We start from the raw sequence: 27,218 nt of genomic DNA, 5'->3' as shown, positions 1-27,218 counted from the left end.
TTGCTAGTCACAGCAGAATGGTACTCGATTTTATTCTTATACTTTTCTGGACTGTTCCGTTGGTTTTATTTGAAAATTTGTTGTAAATATTTGTTGAATGATTCCATCGTTTGTGTTGTTATTTTCTTTGTATACTGTTCGATTTGTATATCTTTATTTATTTTATATGTAAGCGGACATTAAGTAATATATTTTTTATTATAAATCTTGCAAAAAAGTCAACATGATTAGAACCGAAGCTGCTTATTGGTCTTTAAGTTATTTTCCAATCAAGCCCACCATCCGAGTGACTTCTTTGGTATCTTAAGATCATGTTAGATGAATGATATTAAGATTTATGTTAATATATTAGTTTAAATATTAATGTCACTGTGTTTTTCTTTTACAATTGAGATAATAATTTACTATTTATTTTCCAGATGGCGCCGTCAGCATAAAATGTAGCTTGGCCTCTTTAACTTGGTCATCATGAGCATACGGCGAAGGGCGATGGGAAAACAGGATTCCAGCTGGCGGAGAGTGTTCAGTGTATTTGTGTGTGTGATAGTGTTATGTGATAGTGTCAGTGGTAAGCAGATGAGTGAGACGCTGCAAAGGGCGCTGTCAGCGGTCCGTGGACCGAGTCCTGGGGCTAAGAAGCTGCTCAATATTCCTGAGGATGGAGGTGAGCTTAAACTAATGTTTTCATTTATTATTATTCATCAATCATTTACACCTGTACCGTTTATTTAGGTCACGGATCACTTAAATATATAATACTCCAAGAGAAATTCTTGTGGAAAAACTTTTAGACTTTTTTGAGCCTTTCTCATCCTAATTCTCCTTGAGATTGCCGTCGCTAATTGATTATTTTTTTTAATTATTGAGGCTCGAAGTTCTGGTAATATTGGTAGATACGCTTTCCGAAAAACCCTTTTGTCATTTCTTACTCTAATGAGTATATTGGAAGCCACGAATCCGTAACTAATTACAAGATTATTTAATTAATAAACTATTAAACTGAATATTAAATTATTTTGAATCACTATAAATTAAATTTTGCAATCAAATATAAGTAATTAATTAATATTATAATGGGATACCAAATAGTGATCCCTTTACAGTCGCGTTAAATGGTTTCTGTTTAGTTTTTACCTTATACCAAACAACAATTCCTCTTTAGACTGACGAGTTCAACTAATATCTCATTACTTCAACCGTTAAAAAGTTCCATCTTAAAAAGAATAGTCCATCCAATTTGTCCAACTTAATTTGTCAGGTCAAGACCAGAAATCTCAACGAAACTTTCATTCAGCGACAATGATTGTGAAAAAGGGCGATGTTTAATTACTCAAAAACTTTGGGACGCCGTTGTTAAAGGACCTTTAACTTTGACGATGTCTTAGTATCATGAGAACTTGGGGCTACCATCCCTAGTAAACTGGAACGTTGGAGTTCCTTATTAATTAATGTAGTCCCTTAATTCTGGCCTCAGGTGTTTTGCTAGTATATAGCGTACTTTAAACGTTTTAGACGATGTTTGATTACTTTTAACTTTTTGAAATAAATTTTCCTTTAAGTTTAATTATAATAAAAACGGTACTAAGATCCTGAGGCAGCGAAAAGCCATTAAAATGATTTAGGTATTTTAATCAGATACCAAAACTGATACATTCACATTTGTATTTTGTTCTAGTTTCGATCATACAGTCACTAGTACTAAAAGTGTGGGTGGTATTACATTATCTCGAAACATTTTCGGCATAATATCAAATAAAGTTAAATGAGTTTATCATAACTTGAAAACAAAACGCTTGAAATTGTAAAACAAACAAAACTAATAAAAACAATCTTCTGATTTTTAAAAAGCTAAACAAATTTGACTTTAAATAAAGAATATGAAAAAATACATCACTTGTAGAATATTTAAATTAAGGTAATTGAGAATGGTATGTTTATTACGTCACAGTGTTCCGGAAAGCGGGAGTAAGGGCACACTGAATCCTTTTATCGTGCAAGACTGATTGCCATGAATTAGTCAGCGATTTTTTTTTCTACTCAGTTTCCCCAGATTTAGTACAGTTAGTCTTAATGTGAAGATAGAAGTACGATTTATACTTCTTTTAAAGCTTAAATGGCTGAATTTAAAAAAGGTTAAAAATAAAATATCTTCTTAATTTTGACGGTAATTTAACAGTATATGAAACGTTAGTTAATTTATTTTAAATATAAATATAAATATAAGGGTGTTAAAATATTTAAATATAAGGGTATTTACTTTTATCGAAAGTGCTTCCATCTTTGTTTACCATTTCTCCAATTGATCAAAATCATTTCCAGTGGTTTCACTTCCTAATGAATTGCTTCCTGAACAATTTAGATTCTAGATTCCATTAATGCTTTAGACTCCTACATTCAAGTCAAACCTAACGAAACCTGTCCCATTAACTGGATAATGGCGTCACGTAGTCTCATCAAAGTTGCGCCAAGGATTGGCATGACTGGCGAGAACGGATTAGTTTGGATTGTAGATCAATCTTTGGATTTATTTCCAGGGATTTGTAACGTGATTATTTATAAAGAAGTCATTATATTTAGCTAAAAGTAAGTTAATATGAATATAAGCATTTTATACGGACAACAACGATTTTTTACTCTCCTTAAATTAATGATTTTAAAGGAAGCAAGGTAACCCATTTATATGCAGGTTTTATATTGATATATTGTTTATGCAGTTACAATTTTTTTTTTATTTAACATAACAACAAAAATAATTGTTGAAACACCTCTATTAATATTATTTGAATTAAAAATATGTATGCAATTGAAAATATAGTATATAAATGCAAAGTCTTCAAAGGCAAGTGACGCCAGGAAGCAATCGTGTCTGAATTTAGCTCGTTAATGTCATTTGGAAGATTTTAGCGAAATCCCAAAAGCGATGTTCAAGCACTGAAACTGGCAAATATTTCTAACGCAGCTGTCGTAACTTGGACGATTTCATTTCCATGAGATTCCCCCGCAAATCTGCATAAGTTGAAGACGAACGATACTACTCCACGGGGCTAAAACTACCGTTTTGCATTTAAATGATAAGACATATAATAGCCGTTCGGTAGGATTACATCGCAGTTTCATTCCGTGAACTGTAATGTCTTACTAAGGAGTGCGAATGGTACAATGATCTATCTAGAATTGCGCTTAAAATTCTACCTTCTTCTGGTTAGGTTAGGTGACACACAGCCAAATCCGTCGCACCTTTGTGTTTGCATTTTTCTAAATTAAAATATATTTTTACAGAAAAAACCAAAGATTTAGGTTTAGTAGTAGTTTGTACTATTGGTGATTTTTCATTGTGTGGTAATAATGTTTAAGTCGTATGGTGTATCTCCATAATCGTGACAACGATGTGCATGTTTCAGTGTTGCTCTTTCAAGTAATCTACAAATTATTTTAAGAACGCATACATTATTTGCTATATTTATTCACGCCATTTCTCACCGGCTTCGCCTTTTTTACATATCAGGCTATTTGCGTCGTTGTAAAATTTTTTTATTCATCATTAATTCCGACCGTGTGTTCTAAGGAAAGCAAGCGACGACACAGTGCATAGTTACCAGCGCATTTGAATAACTCGCAAATTATTTTACTCGACCATACCATAGCATTGTTTCTGAATTCTACACTCCGCTTAAAAGTTAGCTAAGTTAGGTTTCACGGTTAAGTCTAGTTCGCAGCGCATTTTGTTTGGTCTGCGAGCGTGAGCGGAATTCCCTGCTTAGAACTTCGCCTGATGAAATATTTAATACCTGAAATTGTTCTAGCTTTCCCAGCGCCGAGAGCTGTCTAGCCCAATGTTTTGTACTTACCACCTCAAATGCTCTATAGTGTTTAATTCTTTCTCTTTTTATATTGTAAGTGATATTTTTATGACTTTATTTATTTTTAATTCTTTTATTTTTTCGTATTTCGTATCGAATGTTCTTCAATTGACCTTGAACGTTTTTGTTTTCAAATGCAAATATTTCATTATTTAGCTTTTAGTTCAAGTTATGTTTTAATCTCTATTTAAAAATAATTAAATTGAGTTATTCTAATGAAATTAGTTAAAACATTACAGTTACTATATATTGCTTATATTATAAAACTATTTTCAATTGCATTAAAGTTTAAATTCCTTTAACAGAATTTTATAATGGTCTCAATGGTCTTTGTTCAACGTCTCCAATCGTACTCTACAAACGAAATGGATGTTTTCATTCAATTTTCTATCGTGAGAACTGTAGTGACCAGTTGTGTGCCCTTTTTAGAGGAAAATGACCTATGTTACGTGCTTGAAGAGTGTAATTTTGCTTGTACGCTTATATTATATATATATTTATGTGCGTTTTCGGTGCTTTCTCCAATATTGTCTCAACAATTGTTTCGTTTTGATAAATGTTCGTTTGGTACACGTGATCGATGATATACTGTACAAAGAAAAGTGGAAAATTGGGTCGAGTTAATGTGCTAACTCGGTCAGTATCATGAATCATATCTGAAGTACAATTTCGTTGCGACTTCCCATATTGCTTTATTCAACCACAACAACATTGTTGTTGTCCCGATTACCAGTTCTCGATTTAATAAGAATTCCATTATATGTTACATATTTGACATTAGCATAGATCAATGCACTTGATATATATGCTAATCGAATTCAAATCAACTTACTTCTTCTTATAAAATCGTTGTAACTAAATAATATTCTTAAATTTAAATTGTTAAATTAGTAATTGCTTGCAACGATGCTATCTGGTGGACTCAGATTTAATTAATTTCTAGCAGAAGCAATTTTATGAAAACGTAGAACAATGTTTTGATTTTCATCTCTATAGTTAATTTTTATATTAAATAACATACTCGTACCGTTTAATTGGTGGAAAAATCTACTGAGCCGCAGTTGCCAGTGTTTCTTGGTAAAAAATCACGATGATTCAGGAATTATTTCGTTTCATCAACAATAATACGATCACTAGAAAATATTTCAATAATTTCATAAATTATTACAGACGCACGCGACGTTGAAACTCAGAGGATTATATTTAAAGCTTACATTTACTGACGATATTAATTGATGTTGAAAAAAACAGACATGCTCATACGGGTGAATCTACGAGAGATACTTAGAGAACTTGTACTTCGAAACAATCTGCATTTAAACATTGTAGAAACTATCGTGAGACAGTAATTAGTAACATCATGTTAATACTATGTTCTTTGGTCGGTTTAATTACTTCCGGTGTTTTGTGAAGTGTTAAAGTACAAGACACAAACACGCTACGATGTGATAGATACCAGAGCATGTTTTAAGGCTTGTATTACACTGTGTTTATTTGTAACGTTACTTGTGTTTATGTATTTTGTTCCTTCTTAGTTTTCTATCACGGGTTTATCACAGTTTTATTTATAATTTGAAATGTTTAATGTTATCACACCGGGTTTTGGATGCATGAAAGCATTGCTTGATGCTAAAGGTAGGTTGCCAATAAATCAGATGGACAAACGTCGAGCACCGGGTGATGTCTAATCGATTCAAAAAGATTTCTTAATTCTACTAGTGTATTTGTATTCCATGGCAGTTTTATTTTGCTTTAATTAGTGATATAATTTTTATTTGAAATTGAAATTACAATATTAAATTATATTTAGTTTAAAAAAGAATAGAATCCGAACGTAAACTAAGAGTATATCTGGGAGTAATTAATATCTCATATGTATATTAAAATTATTTAACGCATTTGCTGGTGAGATTGAACTGAAACTTCGTTATCACTTCAAAGTTTCTAATACTTGGTCATCAACGAGGTAGTTTCAAAAAAATCCAACGCATATTTTGTTTTAAGATTTAGAATATTTAACATGACCAGACAAACCAATAAAAAAATCAGAAGAAAACACAGAACGATAGAATAATACATATCTTGTACATAAAGTTTAGTCGAATGACATTTATTTCGAATATTAGCTGATCGACGAGACTTCATGCGAAGTTAATTTATTCTTCCCGTTGACCGGAAGTTCTATACCTTTGTACGTTAATATAAGGTTCGCGATCGACGTGTCCGGTAGCTTATTGTGATAATAATTTACTTTCCCATTTATAATAGCTTGACTGTAATGTAATTAAGTTCTTACCACTATTTGTGTTTGAAAACTTCCTTCAGTATAATAACGTAAATAGTTGAATTTGAAATTAAGCTCAATGTAAACCTATCTTAAAATTTATGTAAACAGCGTCGGGCAGTTTGTTGACACCTACAGTTTCCCGAATGTTATGTTTATCATTCAACACTTCACTCCATATGTAAACATCGGTACATTAAACGCCGGCGGTTAAGTGGTGGAAAATGTTTCGATTTCGACATTTTTAAATATTTGCTATTGAATGTATACTTTTTTCATTTGCTCCAGTTACATCTGAATCGTCTAAATTTTAAAACGTAGTATCAAAATCATCTAGTTTAGCTATACTATCTGATCAGTTTTCATTTATTATAAAATGAACAATCGGTTTGATAACAACTTCACTAACATGATTATTGTATGTTATTTTAAATTTAAACCCATGTCAGTTCATTGGACGTTATCTGTATACGAACTTATCAGATTTATCGGAAATCTAGAACTGTGTAAATAGTAATCTAAAAATTATTCAGCAATTATCAATTATATAAATTTACGTATAGCGATAAACCAAAACAATTGAATGATCATTTAAAATTACAGCGAAATAGACGGGCAAATATTAAAGCTGAAAACACTTAAAAAATTCTTAAACTTTACTCACCCCAAGGCTAGAGACAGCAACATTCGTTCCTACGCTTACAACTCCATGAAAAATTATAAAACAAAGGGAAGAAGCAAAAAAGAAAACGAGCACCCCTTTCATTAAAGGACCTTTACAAAAACGTTAAACAAAGTTTCAGTTATACAGTATAATCTTTTTTGTTTTAAATGTTTGTTTGTATCTTGCTTTATATTTCAGATTATATTCATGATTTTAATTAACTTTTTTGCTGAATATTTGGGCCACCTTAAGTCACTACCGCCCATAGTCATTGGTGGTGTAAGAATTATTATGTTATTGTAGAACGGAAACCGATTGACGTGGTCGAGGAAGTGACGTCACCTTTCAGACGTAGTAAAGGAAAGGGGCATCCGTCTTGGGTTGTCATGGTGGTAACAAGTTTGTACCTGTCAGTTGCATTTTTGATGAATTTCATAATATTTTGTTAATATATTCGATAATCAGTGTCCGTTGACATTTATTTTAAATGTTTTAGTGAATGGTCGATTATAATATAGATAAATTTTACCAATGTTATAAACACATAAGTTTTGTACGATAGTTTTAAGTTCTCTTTTCAACCAGAAACTACTAATCCGTTTGGTAAAGAACTTCCATATTAAGTTTATAGTTTCACGCAACATAATACAATACAGAGCTATAGAATATAAACATGTACATATTTTGTTATCATTTTAAGATAAAGCTTCATAAGCCGACAATGTCGGACAGAAAATTGCCCGTCCAGGCGCTTTCGAAGCGAACGCTACCATAACTATAACGGCATACACAAAAACTTTACATGAGAGATTTCAGGTCTCCAAAATGTCTTCAGAAAAGTCATTGACGACCTCCGTGGTCGAGTAGTGTGTACACCGGTTTTCATGGGTACGCCACTCCGAGGTCCCGGGTTCGATTCCCGGCCGAGTCGATGTAGAAAAAGTTCATTAGTTTTCTACGTTGTCTTGGGTGTTTGTGGTACCGTCGTTACTTCTGATTGTCCATAACACAAGTGCTTTAGCTACTTACATTGGGATCAGAGTAATGTATGTGATGTTGTCCAAAAAAAAAAAAATTGACGGTATATCCATTATAGATAGTTCACAGTAACTGGTTCTATGCTTAAATAATGTTACCTGTATGACATGGTAACGGGTATACATGTAATATATTTAAGTAAGCATCATAATAATCTGCTTAGTTCTCGTTAGTTGTAGTTGTAGCATCTTATTAAGTAATACCTAAACTACAATTACAAGCAAACCGTTTATCCCGATCTCAGTATATACCTGCTCCAATATGTTGGAACAATGTTGTGCCCTGGATCCAATTAATGTTGTACAAATCAATTAGCAACGTTGCCACGTTGAGAGTGAGAAATAAAATTAATTTAAGGGGGACTAAAATGACCGATTCTCGACTATTTATTTGACAAAGAGCCATTGTCGTAGTTCACAGAAACATAACTCATGCACTATCGTTTTTGGAAATCATATTCCTAAAAACTTTAAATTTTATAAAGTTGTCAGTAAACGATATGATTTTATATCATCTAAGGTTTATTGTTTAAAATATTTTCGAGTAAATTGTATTTTTAGGTTAAACGCTTTTCGTGTCACTTCAGGAAAAATCCACTTTAAAGCCATTTAAACGACACGGAATAGCAGAAAGTTTTCAAGCGATGAAACAACTAGTCCCATCTCGTGCTACTTTCATTCAACGTACACGATATGCGTGTCGTAGAGTGTCGGCATTGTAGAGTGCCTCAAAATATAGACGCCTCTCGACTGAAGTTGAAACAAACAAGTTTTCAAAGCAAACGGCTGTTAGATGACGCTTATTGAAATGGTGGAAAGCGATATAACAATAAATCTGAATTATGTGATTTTTGAGATTTTATCGTTATATATTAAATACGAATACAAATATATACAAAGTACGCCATATTTTGTTCGTTTGTCGTTCTTCAGATATGTAATATCTTAAAACTTTAATTCTGAAAAATTTTCTGTCAAATAAACAATTCTTTAAATTGAATAAAAAAACAAAAAAAAATATCGCAAAAAAGAAATTTAATTTTTTCCGCTTTTTCTTAACAAATATAATCTATTCCTTACACAGTGTGGAGTTCGTGGCCATCATTTATCTCATTCAAATTCTAGTTTGCGACACCTAATGCGACACTACATCAGACGAGGGGAAATTTTTCACGAGATCTTGGCTTGATGCGGTTGAGCGATCGATGTGCCTCGGGGCAGCCATCGGATCATTTGTCTTGCGTTCTTGGAAATAATTTTGGCCTACAATTTCCGTTATAGCCACGTCAGAAATTAATAATTTGTGACGGATTGGAGAAGAGCTTTTTGGGTTCATTTATAAATAATCGCACGAGAGTCGGAATATCATGTCTGAACATTTAACAGAATAACACTATCCGTTGTTTTTAAGTTTTCATCCGCTTTCAATTTTTAATTGGAGATCACGAAAATATTATTTAAGATACAAGAATCTACAGTCGCATTTACAAAACAGGTATAAAAGCAATATACTCTATGTTAAAGGCCCTGTATTTTGGAGAAGGAATAATGAATGAAATATGCCCCCAGAACCTTAATTATGGGTACCATTCATCAGCTATCGGCACGGAACGACCGAAACGTGTGGAGCATCGAATAAAGTATGCGATACGTCTACGTCGAAAGGTCAATCTGGTCAATGCGATTTAGGAAAAATCGGATGATACAATTCCATCACAGGTGATGACGTGATACTTTTTGACTTCTGATTGAACATTTTGTATAAGATTAACAAAATAATTTTCGTTCAAAAGCAATTCAATATTACTTTCATCTACTCTATGACGCGGATTAATTTATTTAAAATTTCATCAACTTTTTTCACCCTTCAAATGTAATCTAATTTTACTTACGACCTTTCGCAATACAGTTTCATTCCAGCAGTCGTAAACCAAAACATCACAATTAGCGAAATCCCAAAGAAGAAAACTAAAATGAGTGAACACAATTCCGTGTCTTGATTTTCTTAAAACAAGCGGCACTCGAGTAACTTGGCCTGAACAATGGGCCAGCAAATGGGTTTACTGAGAGGAAATCTTAATGCATTTTCGATTGGCTGCAACTGTTTGCTGAGGGAATAGTATTAAAAATTCTGCAGCTTCCTGTATTGAAGGCTGTTTGAACTGATCTTGTTTGCTATAAAAGATTCGCTTCTAATTTATTTTTACTGTATAAATGTAATGCTTGAATAAAAGTTTTCTTTATTGTTTTGTGGGTTCATAGATAGAAGTGTCCGTGGGTGTGTTTGTATGTGTGTGAACTGTTGATTTTAATATTAATTTAAAATAATATGGTATAAGGGTTGCCTATTTCTTGTAGTTCAGTTCAAACTTAAAATGTGTTAGGTGGCTGTTAAAACAATATATATATTATTCCCAGTTATATATTATAATAATAGTAATAGATTCATTTGTATCTTTACAAATTACACGTATGTTGTGATAGGATTAACGAATTATCCTGATTTGATTTGAAGTGAAAGCCTGATCCCAGAATAGGATAAAAATAATATATATCATTTAAAGCGAATTACTTATTATGAAAAACATAAAAAGAAATTGGTGGGCCCGTATCTAATTAATTAGTTTTTTATTTGTACTCTAGTTTAAACGTTTTATGTAACCCTTATTCTACCCGTGCGAAGACGGGTCGGGTAGTTAGTACTAAACAAAAGATAAAATACAACACTTAACCGAGTTAAATTAAAAGTGCTATGTAAACTTATCAACATTAAATTTAATTAAATACTTGAAGCAGCCCTGAAGTATAATTAAGATTGGATTGCAAGTGTTTACTTCTAGTATTATAGTTGAGTCATAAATCCGGCTCGAAGGACCAATAAAGTGTTCGCGAGAAAGCGCGCGAATCGCAAGCCGGTATTAAAACGCGGACTGAGTTCCGTACAGACTTGAACGAAACCGAAGAAGTTGGAAACTTTGTAGATTTTACGTCTGTGCAATTAGGAGAAAACTAATCTTGAGTCTTTAATGCCGTGTTTCAGCGCTGCAATTGCGAAAATATAGGTAATTTGTGTACAACAATGAGTTTTATCTTTTTTTCTGAGTCATAAATCTTCTTTTATGAGCAAAAGTTATTACAAAATTGTACGTGGATTGCAACTTTGCTGATCATTAATTAAAATATTGTTAATTATTACGAAGTAATATTTATTTTTTGTTTTAGTATTTGTGTCTGAGTCTCCTACAGTATTTTTAATAATATTTTTTACCATTTTTTAAAATTAGATTATCGGTTCCTTTCAACATATTTTGTATTAAGCTCTGTTTGAAAATATTAATAGGAATATGTTTGATAATGTATAATATAATATTTGCTTCTCCACTATATTTTTTTTCGTGCTGGTAGGGCTTTGAGCCAGCCCGTCTGAGTACCACTCAATTATCTTAATATTTTGCAACCAAACAGCAATATGTATGCAGATAAATCATCTATTAGCTTTATGTCATACAGCTTAATTTCTTACACTCATTCAATCATTAATGTTTCTTAAAGTACCGTTATGTATGGGTAGTGGTGCCTACTGACCATCAAATAGCCCATTAGCAAATCCGCCCACAAATATGTCGTATTAACAAAATTGCCAAGTTACTTGATTCAAGGTTATTATTTATTCAAAAATACCAAATCAAAATATACTTTATTCAAGTAGGCCTTTACAAGCACTTTTGAATCGTCATTTAACAAACTATATTAAGTAAAGCTACCGCCGATTCGGAATGTAGATTCTACCGAGAAGAATCGGCCAGAAACTCAGTAGTTACTCTTTTTCAACATCTGAAAAAACAGTCATGTTAGTTAAATGCAATTACAATTACATATAATGTATGTTATATATCCTCTCTGGATAACTTCCATCAAGCAATCTACAAGCATTAACTCCACGCTTTTTTATCATCTGTCTAATCTTGTATCGAATAATATGCTTTCTTTACCATTTTTTTTTATTTTGACGGATACATATAGAACCTCCAAGTTCCGTTTTAATTTTTATTTAATAGAATTGTTTCGTATAGCTATGAAATACTTGTACTCTGTACAGCATTTACAAACATAAATAGCTTCACAAAACAACACTGCTGTTCCTGCATTATGAAGTGTTTGTTGTTACATATTTCAATTTCGAATGAGTGTTTCGTCTGCCGCGTTTCATTGTGATTTAATGGAATTTGTTACAGCCTTTAATGGACTCTAAATGTTCAGCAAATGTTAAATGTTTTTCGAATTTAGAATTACTAACCATTTATTTTTAATTCGACTTATGTACATTTTTATATACATTTTATACTATTATAAATGCGAATAAATTTCTGTCTCTCTGTGGCTTATTTACAGCCAAACCACTGAACCGAATTTGATAAAATTTGGTATGAAGTAAGCTTGTACTCCAAGGAAGTTCATAATCTTCTTTATTATGACTAACACCAGACGACCAACTCTAAAATGTAAGCGAAGTCGCGGGCAACAAATTTAAGTATTTCTTTGTTTTTGCTTTGTATGTATGTATATCTGTAAATTAAAGATTCAGCGGTATTTCGCGACGACTGATTAAATTGAATATTGGCACACATACTAAGGACCGATGATAGTACAATAATATAATTTGACCTGGAATTCCGGCTAACTAAAAAAAAGGTGATACAAGCTGTCTACGTACCCTCATAGTGTACATATTATGTACATATGTGTGTCTGTATATGTTTTCGTTATTTTTTATTTTTAATAATGTTTTATTATTCTTAGTGTTATCTTTATTTCTCTGATATGACTTATGGCATAAGATTAACTAAGTCACGTTACGTAATATGAAGAGTGTATGCGTAATATCTACTTTTATAAAATACGCTTTTTTTGTCCCAAATTTTTTTTTTAACTGATGATTACATTATAAAATGAATCTATATTCTAACTTTTAGTTTCCTAAGATCAGGTGTTTTGACTGTTGACAGTCAGTCAAGACAATTTTTTATATATAGTTCCTACCACACTAAGTGATTTCATCACTTGTCGTTAAATAACTAACGACACGCCCCATCTGCAATTTATTATTAAAGACAATAATATAATATGACTATAATTTGTAGCCTAGTGAGCCGAGATGGCCCAGTGGTTAGAACGCGTACATCTTAACCGATGATTCGGGCTCAAACCCTTTTTTTTTTTTTGTTTAACGAGGAGGAAATGCATTTACGCATGCCGCCCGGTCGGGGGACCGGGACGGGTATGTGGGACTCAACCGGGAACTAATGCCCCGTGCCAGGGCACGCTAGTGCTAATGCCCTGTCCTACCCACTAAAACCATCCTCGGGTTTCCACCATGCCGCCGAGTGGTGAGGCCACGGGATCGCCAAGGGCATGCAACCGCGACCCCACCAGCGGCAGCCGCCGTAAGGCGGCTGAATATACATGGAAAGCGCACCTAGTGCGCGCCTTCCTCCTCATCCTCCACGCGGGAATGTGGCGAACTCCCCCGAGTCCGCCACTGGAGGCTGGGCGTCAACGAAGCTGACGCCCTGCGGCGGATAAGATGGTAGGCTCCGCCGCAAACCGCCGGTGTAAAACACCTGGGAGGCTCGAGTAGCGAGCCCTCCCACTCCCTCCTAGCCAACGAGGCCACTCACATGGTCCGCCCTGACGCCGATCAGGGACGTACCAGGAGCAGCCCCGCGGCATCCCTCCCGCCAGTCTTAGCCGTGGCCGACGAGCAAGCTCAAGCCGGCCCCGTTGCCCAGGGTACACCACGAGGAGGTGACTGACATGTACCCCTTCGGGCTCAAACCCAGGCAAGCACCACTGAATTTTAACATGCAATTAAAAACCTGCATGTGACTAATTTCTATGTAATTCTGGCACATGTAAATCCACCAACCCGTATTGGAGCAGAGTGATGGTAGTATGCTTCTAGCCTTAGCCCAGCAGTGGGAAATTTACAGACTGTTACTATTTATACCCTATAGCACTAAGGGATAAGGTATACCAGTAGAACAAATATTAGATTTGGTTTATTAGCTCCGAAGATACAAACGTACAAATTTTATAATATATACATATAGTTATTTATTTGATGATGATAAATTAATCTAAACGAAATAATAATAGATCGTTACATAATAACGTGGCGATTTATTTATCAACTTAATAAATATAAATGTGTAAAGGCTTTTCTAATTTGAATAGTCACAATGAAAACAAATGAACCAGTATTCATTTGATTGCCGACATCGCGCGATATATAAAAATAAACATTATTTCTATTAAAATTTATCCCATCAAAAACATAAATGTAAAAATGAGAGCCAAGTTAAATATTATGATACATACCTCGGTTGTTGACTTCAACGACAAAAGAAGTGAGATCTAAATTTGTGCCAAGTTAAATAGTCCTTTCTGAAATTTATTTATAACTACATAAAATATCATTTCTTCTTATAACTTGGGATAATATATTGTTGCCTAAGGTCTGACTTGGCTAGTTCTCATATACGAATTATATTGTAGCCTTCGTAAGTTCTAAGCCTTTACAAATGAATTATAAACACAAATTAAGCATGCAAATATTCAATGGTACTTGTCTAGATATGAACTCGCAATATCTGGTTAAGATTCATGTTTCCTAGTGACTGGACCATCGCAGCTCTTAATGTACGTTAACACTAACTAAGCAATACTGAGCTGTCCTCCATTCTTCTTAGATGTTCTGAGTTATAATTTGTTATTCTAAACACAAACTACAATTTGTGTTTATAAACATATAAGAACTAGCCAAGTCAGACCTTAGGCAACAATATATTATCCCAAGTTATAAGAAGAAATGATATTTTATGTAGTTATAAATAAATTTCAGAAAGGACTATTTAACTTGGCACAAATTTAGATCTCACTTCTTTTGTCGTTGAAGTCAACAACCGAGGTATGTATCATAATATTTAACTTGGCTCTCATTTTTACATTTATGTTTTTGATGGGATATCACTACTTTTTGTATATAAATTATTAGTAGGTACTTATTAATAACAAAATTATTTCCAAATGGTTTTTGTTAAGCTATTCTATTTTCCTACGTTTACGGGGTATAATTGTCTTTTTTTTGATACTTTCTTATTTTTCTTGTAGGTACCTCTGAAATGTTCGAGTGAATTGCCTATTCAGTGTCCTGATTTTTTTTACGCGTTTTCTGTTTATACTTAATTTGGCCAAGTAGGGGTGGTATAACGTGCGCAGACGGTTTTACTCTACAATAGAGCTCTCTTGTGTCTTGATTTGACTTGGACCTAAATTGATAAGATGTACTAGATCTAAGGTTTTAACTCTGGAGAGGCCAACGTAAGCCTGCTCTTTACTTAATATAGAGGAGCCTATGTCGAAAAGAGCACCGTCAAAGCGAAGGCCTTGTAATTTGTGTATAGTAGTAGAATATGCTAAGCAAATAGAGAATTGTTTCCTTTGAACATATATGTACATTACTTCATATCTGTAACTTAGTTTTGACTTCTAGTTCGCAAATTAAAATATGTTTAAATTGAATCGTTATTTTACGTGTGCTATTGCTGTTGTCGACCTCCCCAATGTACCGAAATGCCTATTATTATTATTTTTTTAAGTATAATTATTTTGCACCATTGATGTGCACTAAATGCTAGTGAATAACGTAATAAATACGAAAGTCGGCTATACTCATAAGTACTAAAACGGAAATATTTGGATTTAAAAAACTTAAGGGTGGTATTCAACTTGTTATATATTCACGTGAAGACCTTAAAATCCACATTAAGACCGGCTGTCATAAGTTTTGATTGCTGGTTCTTACATTATTTTTTTTATTACAGTTATTACAGGAACTAAGTATATAAGTGTTCCTAATAGACCCAATAATTGAAAAATTATAATAAAAGATAAAAAATTACCAGTTTCAGATTTTTTCCTTTATATTAGCCTAATTATCTACCTGCATGCCAAATTTGAACTTTCTAGGTCACCTGGAAGTAGGATATAGTTTTGATCTATAGGTCAGTCAGTGATAAAAATGACGATTTTTAGACGTTAATATCTAAATAACCGTTTGAGATGCGTTTATGAAATTAGGAACACATATGTATCTCGCGAGTCTCAATATATGAGCCAATTTTGACTCGTTTATGTCAAATAGTTTTTGAGTTATGAGGAGGTCAAAAGTGGCTCCAAATGGTTCGTGTAATATTACACACGGTGCTGCACGCCAGTTCTGCTACTAGAACTTGGCTGACACGCTACCGCGTGTCTAGATTATTTAGAAAATTTTAGTTTATGCGCACTTGGATTGATAGCTTTCTTTTTGAAATTGTTATTAATATATCAAAAGGATCGTCGAGAGCTCTGAGAGACGCTCAAATATGCGTCTTTCGGCTCATTTATTAAATGGATTTATTAATATATATAATTACAATCGTGCTAGTATTCGTGCCCCCGACCCGCTCGTCATAATTTGTACTGATTTTTTTTTTTTTTATGGCATTTGTTGGCGGACGAGCATATGGTCCACCTGATGGTAAGTGATCACCACCGCCCATAGACAAAGGCGCTGTAAGAAATATTAAGCATTCCTTACATCACCTATGCGCCACCAACCTCGGGAACTAAGATGTTATGTCCTTTGTGCCTGTGATTTTATATTTTATGAAAGAGTAATAAGATTATATATATCTGTATATTCAATACATTAAATAGGCCATCTAACATATAGCATAAAAAAAAACAAATTAAATAACAAGCATTTATTTGTATTTGAAAATGCATCGTATATTAGAAAACAATGAATATAAAAATTCTGAAATTATATAAGCGGAAAATGTGACCCCCAAAGTAACATCTGGCTTCACAAGTCGAGTCCGGGCATGTAGCTAGTATGCATTAGGATCAAGTCACGATTCGCGTGATTTATCTCCTTAGTTCGTATCCTCCCTGAGCGTTTCGATTTCATACGTACGGACGGCAGAAAAGTTTCTTAATCGATATCGGTATATATATATAAAATATTTTTCTTCATTCCTATTCTTGTTTCTCATCTGTTTGTTTAAGTTATATATATGTATATAGGTATATATGTTTTAGATAGATAGATATATAGGTCTGTACATAGATATTTATAGTTTTTCTATAACTTATTTAATATACATACTTGCTTTGTATCTTCCTGTATATATACTTCGCATATTTAAAAATATAAATATATAGTACCACTACACAATTAATTTACTCTGCATTATATGTTTACTGGATATAATGGATATGGATGGGTTGTATATAATATACAAATTGGAATTAATATACAAATTTACATTGGAAACGTTGTATGCTAAATCAATATGTAATGAATTGTTTTTTTTTAATATATGTTTTTTTCATCTCGGTTTCGCAAAGGTTCCAATGTTTATATTGAAGGACAAAAGTAAATTAAAAAATTGATATCCTGGGCCAAGAAGTTTCCCTAGGACGTACATACGTACGTCCAACAACATTCAAAATGTTCATTAGTATAACATCAATGGCTTAAGATATGAAACAGTACATAAACACAATCATTCAGTTTTAGATCTTATTTGTATATGGATAAGGACCAGTCAAGCTTTTCGGTTTTAATAGTTAAATATCCACTTATGCTCCAAGTACGGCTTATAGAATATAACCATTCGTGTAGTCTGTGCTTAGTTCCAAAGTAATGAGTTAATTCAAAGTATTTCGCATTAAAAAAACTTTAGCTGACGACTGTACAGCGATTTCGCAGTTCAGTGATCGCATTCCATGGCCACGATTATATTTCTATGACTTACCCAACTTTTTTCTCTTTGTGGGATGACAACCGTGTCTTTTCAAGTTGAAACTGTCTTGAAGTTTCAAATACCGTAATAGACAAAGCGGTTTCGTGGCATCGCTTTGATATATAAATCTGAGTATTATATTTGTTTACCAGAATAAATACGAGTATTGAATAAAGGCCAATGAAAATGAGTTTATTTTTGTATTTTTTTTACGTAATTATATAGAGTATTTTACAAAAGTAATGCCTAAGTGGCTTGGTTCATTGGTATACTGGCTTTATCAGGGTTTTTGCATTTAATAATAAGCTGTTATGTATATGTTTGCCAAAAAAAATGTAACTAAATCCCTAAAATTTCCTAGTAATAATATACATTTCTATCATAAGTAAAATTCAACGTCTCTACTTTTAATTCCAACAAGAAAAACTTACATTTTATGTGCTTAATTCGAGGTTAATTCATCTCGTGTTTAGCTATGCAAGAAAACATCATGCAGGTTCCATGTGTATAACTCTAAGCTACAGCTAGAGTAACGTGATGGAATAAACTCTAATATTTTTCCTAAGAGAACAGGAAATCTTTGCTCTGTAATGGAAGTTATTTTGCTTTAGTTCAAGTGTAATTAAAAAAATTACCCTCACTGAGTTAATTTAAAAGACAAGAAAGTGCCATCTCTTTAATACTGCTTATCATACCAAATTCAAATTACGTCTATTTTATTCAAGTAAACTTTATAATAAAGCATTTTTGAACCGTTAATATTTTTTCGTAAGCAGCCTCCGGCTAGAAGAAACGGCAAGAGGGTCCCGTAGTTGCTCTTTTCAAATGGTTATGTTAATATTCAGTCTTGTGTGAATCCGAACCTAAATCCAAGGATTTTTATCCAAAAGTATTCTTTTCATAAATTGTAAGATTTATTGATTAATTTGGTTGTAATAAAATTTATAAATTTGTTAAAAGGTAAATTCTTTAAATTTCCCGTATCTTAGTAAATATGTAATTATATATGGAGATGAAAATTATTAATTAGTTTATTTAGGATCCATTTATAAAAGAAATTCTAAAATGATCGAATCGTGTTATTGTAAAAAAGTTCCTTAACAAAATACCGCCGAACTCAAATAAAAGAGCAAGAGGAATAAAAGATAAATAATGCGTTTACCCAAAACTTGTACATTACCAAATGAAACAACGGAAAAACGATAAACTTCGTAACTTCCTTTAGTTTTTCACATGTCGCCGCGTGTCGCGAAGTCGCCAAAACTTGTACGAAGTAGTCACGACACATCTGCTCTTGGAAGACACGGTATCGAAACTTGGAACTTGGCTGAAGTTTCTATTGCCTCCACGGCTGCTGAGGCTGTTTTTGTCAACTTTTTGACAATATTGGAACGCTTAATAACGTCGTTCATGCAACAAACGTTTATCGATTTTTGCAATTCATTTCGCGTTCTTGATAGTCAAAGTCAAAGTCAAAGTCAAAAATCTTTATTCAATATAGAAGTATTTGCACTTGCTTATTGATTGTCAAAAATCTACCACCGGTTCGGAATTTAGCACCTCGGACCTGAGAAGAACCGGCGAAAGAAACTCAGCGGGATATATTTTTTTTCATTTTTTTTCATTTCATTTTTTCATAAATCTTGATAAGGTTATAATTGCGAAGGATGTTTTTGTATGTTTGCTGAGACTGGATGAATTCTAGCAAAATTTTAATTGGAAATCCCTAGTCATAGAAACAATAGGATCTAGGATCTAGTTTTGTTTTGTATTAACAATAATTTTCGTTCTATTTACTGACAAATTAAAGTTCAAATGTGATGGTTTTACTATCAATGAAAACGGTACAAAGTCCATTTGTCCTGAATATTAGGTGGCTATTTTCCCCTACTATAAACTATACGACTTTGGATTTAGAACGTGTGAATAAGTTTACGTTCCGCATGAATGTGGTGCCACCCCGATAAAATTCCAAACGTTTTAGGTCCATAGTTTTATTTCATATTTAGGTCTTAATTTTATTACTAAAATTTAAAGCCCTATCTCTATTGTGTCTGTTGATAATGTGCTTTATATGATCATGTTTATTTCCATGACATTTTATTTTATTTTCGATAGGTCAAACTATGATATTCAACAAACGGTTAGTGGTCACAATTACCTAATATTTCTTTACTTTCATGGTGTAGTGACCAAATTTTATTATGAGATATGTTAAGACTTTCCATGTGTTTTTAATAACACTGATTTCCACATCAATAAATAATGATAACCTAAAGGTACGCTATAACATGCACGCTTGGATCATTTTTCAAAAAGAATTAAATTTTGGACTGAAGTTCCTTATCGCGCGTTGTGAAAGGGGGCTATACGGAAAAAAATCTTACGAAAAGTTGTAACGACACTTTTTGCTATAGTAAGCTATTGTAAGCCGTGCGGCGTGCGCATGTTTCTGTCTGTCTCTCTCTCTCTCTCTCTCTCTCTCTCTCTCTCTCTTATAGAACGCATGCCAGATTTTTTCATTTCCATTTCGCATTGAACAGGCGTGGTGTCGCGACGATTATTTTTGTTGAGTATGTACAGGTTTTTTGTATATAATAAATAAGAAAAAATTATAATAATTTCTTATAATAATAAGAACTTCGTTCCATCCGGGTGTCCCTGACACCTCTCAACTTTTTTAATCTACCGACGATTTGAAACCATTATGAGCCGGTCGAAATATCAGTAGTTTTACAATTATTTAGAGAAACTCAAAAGCTTCTTTACTCATTAAACTATATCTATATTCATTTTTAGTTTTAATTGGCATTAGAGTGAGATGATAGAGATTACTTTAGTTGTGTATACCGTTTGCATAACATTAAATTAATACAACTTCGTCTAGATCAATCTCAACATTAATTTTGTATAAAATTTCATATTTCCACGAATTGAACCTGAACAATAATTAGTCTTCGTTAAATATTTTAACCAGAAAGTTGTAATTGGATGATTAATTAATCCACGACGCGGATAAGCCGTACCGACATTTGTCTTGTTCAGGAACGTTAAATTGTTCTCTAGATGTTTTTTTGTTGTTATACTCCATTTCTTTATGTCGTTTTAGTTTGTATATGTATGTGATGGTATCGAATGCAGGTTCCAATAATTATTGGAATGAAAAAAAAATATTAATTTTTTGTCTCTAACCATAATCGGGAATCCTCCAAATTAATTGAATAAAGTGATAACTTGTAAATGGCCCACTGCTGGGCAAAGAAGTTCTCTCCTCTTGAGGAGAAGATTAAGAGCTTGTCTACACATTGCGGTGTGGACATTTTATTATTAAATTTCTTACATAACAACATACATATAAGTTCAGTCTAGAATTATTCAGTGATAAAATTACCATTAAACGTCTCGTCTAGACCCAGACACAATAGGTCATATATCATGAATGTCTAATTTATTCTGAAGCCCCGTTGTAGATTATCCAAGGAGGATGCGCATTAGGTAGGGATTGTGTTGGAAATGTTCCGTAATGGTCTACTAGATGTTTTTAATCTGGATAAAATTTTACAAGAAAATATAACATTTCTTTAAGATGATTATTGTGTTCGGCAATTATTCCAGGAAGACAAGACGTAAATCAACAAATTCGTTCGTCAAGTTACTGGATGAAGTCGATTGTAAATTAAACATCGGTTCGTATGTTTAATCGAACCAAACCAGCGAAATACTTAGATGTTACTCTTGTCTACCGAATTAAATAAAACTTTATTACTGTGATTAATATTATGACAACAATTTCAAGAAGAATTTGTAATTGCAGCTATACAGGTACATTTTCTAAGAATAGTTTCAATCTATCTACCGATGAAAAAATTCTGAGGAGCACGTAATTGAGTCTTTATAAAAATATTAGTTAAAGTGAAGAATATTTCAATCTAAAGAAAGTTTCTTCCGAAATTGATTTTATTCTCATTTTTATTATGCTCTTTGATCTTGATGACGTAGAATGTTAGATGCAGGTTCTGTTATCAATTATGTGTGGTTATATCTTCTTCGCTTATATATCAATTATGTGTGGTTATATCTTCTTCGCTTCGCTGCTCGTTATATTCACAGGTGCATTCCGAAATCCCTCCCTCTAATAACAAATGATGAGACGATAACCCGATACGACTGGAGACAGTTCAGGTGCAGGACCAATTTTACTTGCTTTCCATAACACGGAAGTATTAACTCTGATTCCATTCAAGTTTCGAGATATTACTAAGAATTTCACACTACCAACATCTTTACATAGGCTCGATTCAGAGTTTGAAACTTCGAGATTATCCATATATAGCCATTGTTAAATAATTAATAATTAACAAAACGATGTTGAAATCAATAATTTGTATTATGACTTTGAACAAAGAGATTTGACATTAAGGCGACTTGAAATGTCCTAAATCAGGCATTGGAGCGGAATTGTATAGTGTTTAACAGCCTGTTGATAATCCAATTATAGTACTCGAATGAATATTAAACGCTCTTGCTTGAGCATGTTCTGATAATTCTATATCAAATTATGTTTTAGCGTCTAAATTGAAACCGCGTATTTGACATTTTTTTCTCGAATTTCTTGAGGCTTACTTAAATGAAAATTTATGATTTTTACAATGCCTGTGTTTGAAGAATTACAAATATTGTATTTTTTTCTAATTTATTTATTTATTAGAACCCAAAACCAATTTTACATGCATGTATTATAACTTATGAATATTATTGCAATTTTTACGTGCTTATTCTATGAGTACAAGTACCTGAACTAGGCCGAGCCTGTGTCTCAGTCGATGACGTTATACAATTATACGACTTAAGGGTAATACTTGGCAGGAGTGGGCAATGATAATTGTTAAAGATTAGGCTTAGATGATTCTGTATATTTGGGCACGGTTCACCGGAAAACAGCACTATTATTGACATTAATATTCAATATGAGGAGGTTTGTTTTTTCGGTGAATAAATACGAGATGAAATTTTGCATTTAAAACACTATACATCAGCAAGATCAGTTCTACACAATCCAATACTGAACTGCTGCTGTCTCTTTCCGTATCCAGTCGGGAACATATATGCTTGAAATGGAAAAAGTTTTAAGATGTTGTTTCTTTATATCTGAGTTTACATTTAAATGAAAAATAGCTACATAATATTCTTCCATCAATTGTCTGAATTAAATATTTTAAACAAAAATGTTGTTACATACGGTATTCCCTTTCTTATAAAAGGTTTTGCAATTCATAGAGAACCGTCGTTTCGATACAATTTCAAGATTATGCCAATTAATTAGTTTATCTTGTGATTATTATTTATTAAGAACATTGAAACGTATATGAACAAAGACTTTAGTATTATATATAGACATATATATATAGAAGACATTATAATTACTCAATCAAATGACTTTATACTATCAAATGTTATGGTTTGATCGACCTCAATCTATCAATGAAACAATTTGACCCGAAGACCTTAAAGGAATTTGAAGAAGGAAAATTAAATTTGTCACTTATATACATTTCAATAATAAAGTTTTTGAAAATCGATTTTTACTACGCTTCGTATCTACTATAAAACTGTTCTTTATTTAAGTGGTCTTTTTATTTAATAATAATAAAAGATAATGATCATAAATATTATTGTCTTTTAACAGATTTAATCTACTGAAAAATAAATCAATGTAGCCAGTATTAAGTTCAGCGTCACGTCTCAAGCTGAACTAGTTTTCATTTCCTGTCAAGTCTTCCACTAGTCTAGCTACAGCTTTAATTAGTGCTATGGAACATCACGTATCGAGCAATCTTTTATTTCTGAAAAAATCTAAATTACAACGAAAAAAAATTTCATTAACAAAGTCTATCTCTGTTTCTTAATAATAATGTAAGCAATTTCAAACGTTTTAAGCCTCGAAGTGCCTGTAAATGGGATAAAAGGTTCACGAATAGAAATTATTTTTCCCAATAGAATTTTCTCACATCGAAATAAAGCGTGAAGGGATTCACAGGGCGGTTTTTCTGAAAAAGCAACTTCAACGATCGCCATTCAGCGCGACGAGTCACGGTTGGTCGCTCATCGTCTATAGAATTCCCTCGGACATACAGACAGCAAGCTTGTACAATACTACTGTAATTAACCCATATAACTAACATACCTTTGTATTTGAAATGTTGGAAAAGAGTAACTACTGAGTTTCTTACCGGTTCTTGTAGCATCTTCATTTCGAACCGGTGGTAACTTTAATTAAACTAGTTTTATAAAATGACTATTCAAAAGTGCTTGTAATAGTCTACTTAAATAAATTTATGATTATGATTTTCATGTATAATGCACTTAATAGTATAAATATACCGTAGGCATATAAAATATATATACGTGTAACAAATACATACATGTATTTATTGCATTCATTCAATGTTTTACTCTTGACAAATAAAGTTTAACTCCGCTCAAAAGAGTTTACAGAAAATATTTTTTGTAAAATATTAATATAGATTTATATTTAATTTATCAAAATGAATTAAAATAATTCCATCATCCGAAATAAGATTTAACGAAACATTAAATATAAAACATGGCGGATAACTGTCCAAATCCAACAATATGAATATATTCCTAACTTTGTGTATAATTAAATTCATAATTTATATCGCAAAGGGCTTAGAAATCCATTGCCCGAGGTCGTGTGTATCGTAAAGGTGCCTTTTTTGCGAAATTAGATTGCACCCTTTCTATACAGAACCCTTTGCTTTTATTCCCCCGGGAACCCTATTTATCCGTCTATAGTGTTGTATTGGACATCCATTGTAAAGATAATTAAGTTAGTCATTTGTCAGATGGGAAATGAATTGGGATTCATGGTTTTTAATAAGATATGGCGCGTGGTCCGGTCGTGATAATTTACGTTCAATGCGTCGTTAAATAGGAACCTTCTGGATGTAACCTGCAGGAGGAGAGTAGTGTTCCATTCTTGTTATATTTACGAACGAGCTGTTTCGTTTCAATATATTGAAGCTGTTTAAAATTAAAGTCTAATAAATAAACATGTATTAATAAACTGAGTTATAGAGTATGTTATTCTTATTTTTATATTATATTTATTTGTATTTGGAACCTTCAAGAAAATAGCGTACTTCTTCCTGAAAGGCCGGCAACGCATCTGCAAGCCTCCCGGTGTTGCAGATGTCCATGGGCATATGTAGAATAACTAGAAGCCACCACGGCCAATAAACATTGGCGCTGTAAGAAATATTAAAGTTCCTTACAGACCATGCGCCACCAACCTTGGGCACTAAGATGTTATATATCCCTTGCGTCTTTATTTTCACTGGCTCATTCACCCTTCAAATCAAAACACAACAATAGTGAGTATTTTTCTTAGGTGGTAGAATATCTGATGAGTGGGTGGTACCTATCCAGACGGGCTTGCACAAAGCCCTACCACCAAGTAGCCTTAATGAACATCTCTATGTTGATTATTGGAATAGAGTAACTATAGAGTAGCTAGCTAGTTTTTCTTGTTGCAATCAACGTTCTGAATCGATGGTAGCTTTACGTTTGATTCAATACTGTAACGTGAATCAGGTGCTTTTCTGAGCCTACTGAAATAAAAAATATTTTTATTTTCAATTACTGATAGCCGGTTCTAATATAAATTAATATAAAAACTCTTTTTAGAGACGGAATTGTGACGTCATTAACTGAAACAGTTTGTTTTCTGGAATATAGAGACTAATTATTCTCATATGTTTGCTAACATGCACTTGAAGGCACGTGACATAAAAACCGCCGTACACTCGAAACCACTGCCTTTATATATTGTCAACAACTTAGTTGCAGTTATATCACGATACAAACTAGTGCACTGAGATATAAGTATAAAATTTAGCGCGCTTTCAGATTGAGTTCTTTAAGGTTTAGGCCCTACTATATGCGTGTTCAATGTCTGTAGGGTTGGAAATCATAAACAATAAAATTTTAAAATGTGAACCGACTTTACTTACGCGGAAGATGGTCAAACACATGTTAATCCAAACCGGGTAGACAAGTGACTGGTGAGTCGCGCTGAGCGTCAAACTCAAACTCCTTTATTCAGTATAGAAGCACTATACTTACTTATTGATAGTCAAATTAAACACTACCACTGTTTCGGAAAAGGAAACACCCTGACCTGAGAAGAACCGGCGAAAGAAACTCAGCGGGCCTTTTTTTATTTTTTGTCAATCTTATTGTCGATTGCTTAAATATAATTTTTTTATTATATAGGTAGGGGGACAGGTGGGACACCCGATGGCAAGTGGACATAGACAATGACGCTGTAAGCATTAACCATTTCTTACATTGCCCATACGCCACTGACCTTGGGAACTAAGATGTTATGTCCCTTGTGCCTGTAGTTACACGTGCTTCCTCACCCTTCAAACTGAAACACAACAATTATTTAGCGGTAGAATATTTGACGAGTAAATAAAAGGCGGGCTTGCTTTATATATATATTATAACTATGCTATAAATAAATTTTAACGTAGTTTCAGTAAAAAAAACAGAATCGATAAAGTAACAATGTAACTTAGACGAACATAAAATTGTAACATAAAAAGTTTAACATACTTAAGAAGCGTTCACTTTCCGAGATTACGTTTTCAAAGATTTCGTAACTTTTCCCGTTCGCAGAGTCATTATAGAAACTTCTGGAAAATTCCACGCGTTGACATCGTTAATTGAACGCCGATACCCGAGGTGTGGATGCTTGTCTAAGTTACGGTTACAACCACTTCGGTTTTCGACGCTTGTTACTTTATTGGGTAAAGATTTTTGGTTGCGGATTTATTACGACCTTAATAAACGTTGTATAATAGCGAGTAAATAGCTACACATATATTTTTCTCTTTCTAACATCAGTGATGTTTCATTCAAACAAAAAATGATTGTGTAACTACTGAGGCAATGTTATCATGGGTACTATTAATTTAGACCGTGTACATCTGAAAAAGCATGGCGCAGCCCCGAGCCGTTTGACGCAAACTCTTTCCATGTCAAAACGCACTAGTGGATTTCAGTCAAAACATAAATATTAAAAAAGAAAAATATTTGTTTGTTTGTGGGCTTCACATAACGTCCTCACAAATAAAAAAAATGTGAACATGGTTCGTAAATCCCCCCAATCAGTAACATATATATTTGGATACGATGGCCGTTTCTAAGGCCGTTGTTTTGGATATATCCTAGGTTCAAACCCCGGGTAAACCGAATAAATAGTTTTTGAGATTTTGAGTCAAAAGTTTGTGACAAAACCAAAAATTAAGAGTGCTACGAAGTTTTAAAGTGTCAATGTCAACACTCCTGTCCCACAGAAATCACGTCAATCCGCCGTCAACCTGCATTCCGGTCGTCCTGGATCGGATTACGATAACCCATCGCATAACGAGAGTTAGGTAACAGAGGGTGCACCTGCGTTCACCTGTTGACTATTCTCTGTTGAAAATGGCCTTT

At 33.1% G+C, this 27,218-nt stretch overlaps 1 protein-coding gene across 1 annotated transcript in view; it reads left to right on the top strand.

Moving 5' to 3' along the window:
• Window positions 1-419: 419 nt before the first annotated feature.
• The window catches only part of LOC125073806, a 414,713-nt gene continuing 387,914 nt past the window's right edge, over window positions 420-27,218 (top strand). Inside the window, exon 1 of the mRNA XM_047684864.1 lies at window positions 420-664. Within this exon, the coding sequence (XP_047540820.1) occupies window positions 469-664 (196 nt within the window). The 5' untranslated portion in view covers window positions 420-468. The remainder of the gene's footprint in view (window positions 665-27,218) is intronic.

Source organism: Vanessa atalanta, chromosome 25 (assembly GCF_905147765.1).
Source record: "Vanessa atalanta chromosome 25, ilVanAtal1.2, whole genome shotgun sequence".
In the NCBI taxonomy this organism is placed as follows: Eukaryota; Metazoa; Arthropoda; class Insecta; order Lepidoptera; family Nymphalidae; genus Vanessa; species Vanessa atalanta.
Note: the sequence above shows the minus strand (reverse complement) of the source record. Positions and strands in the feature narration are given on the sequence as shown.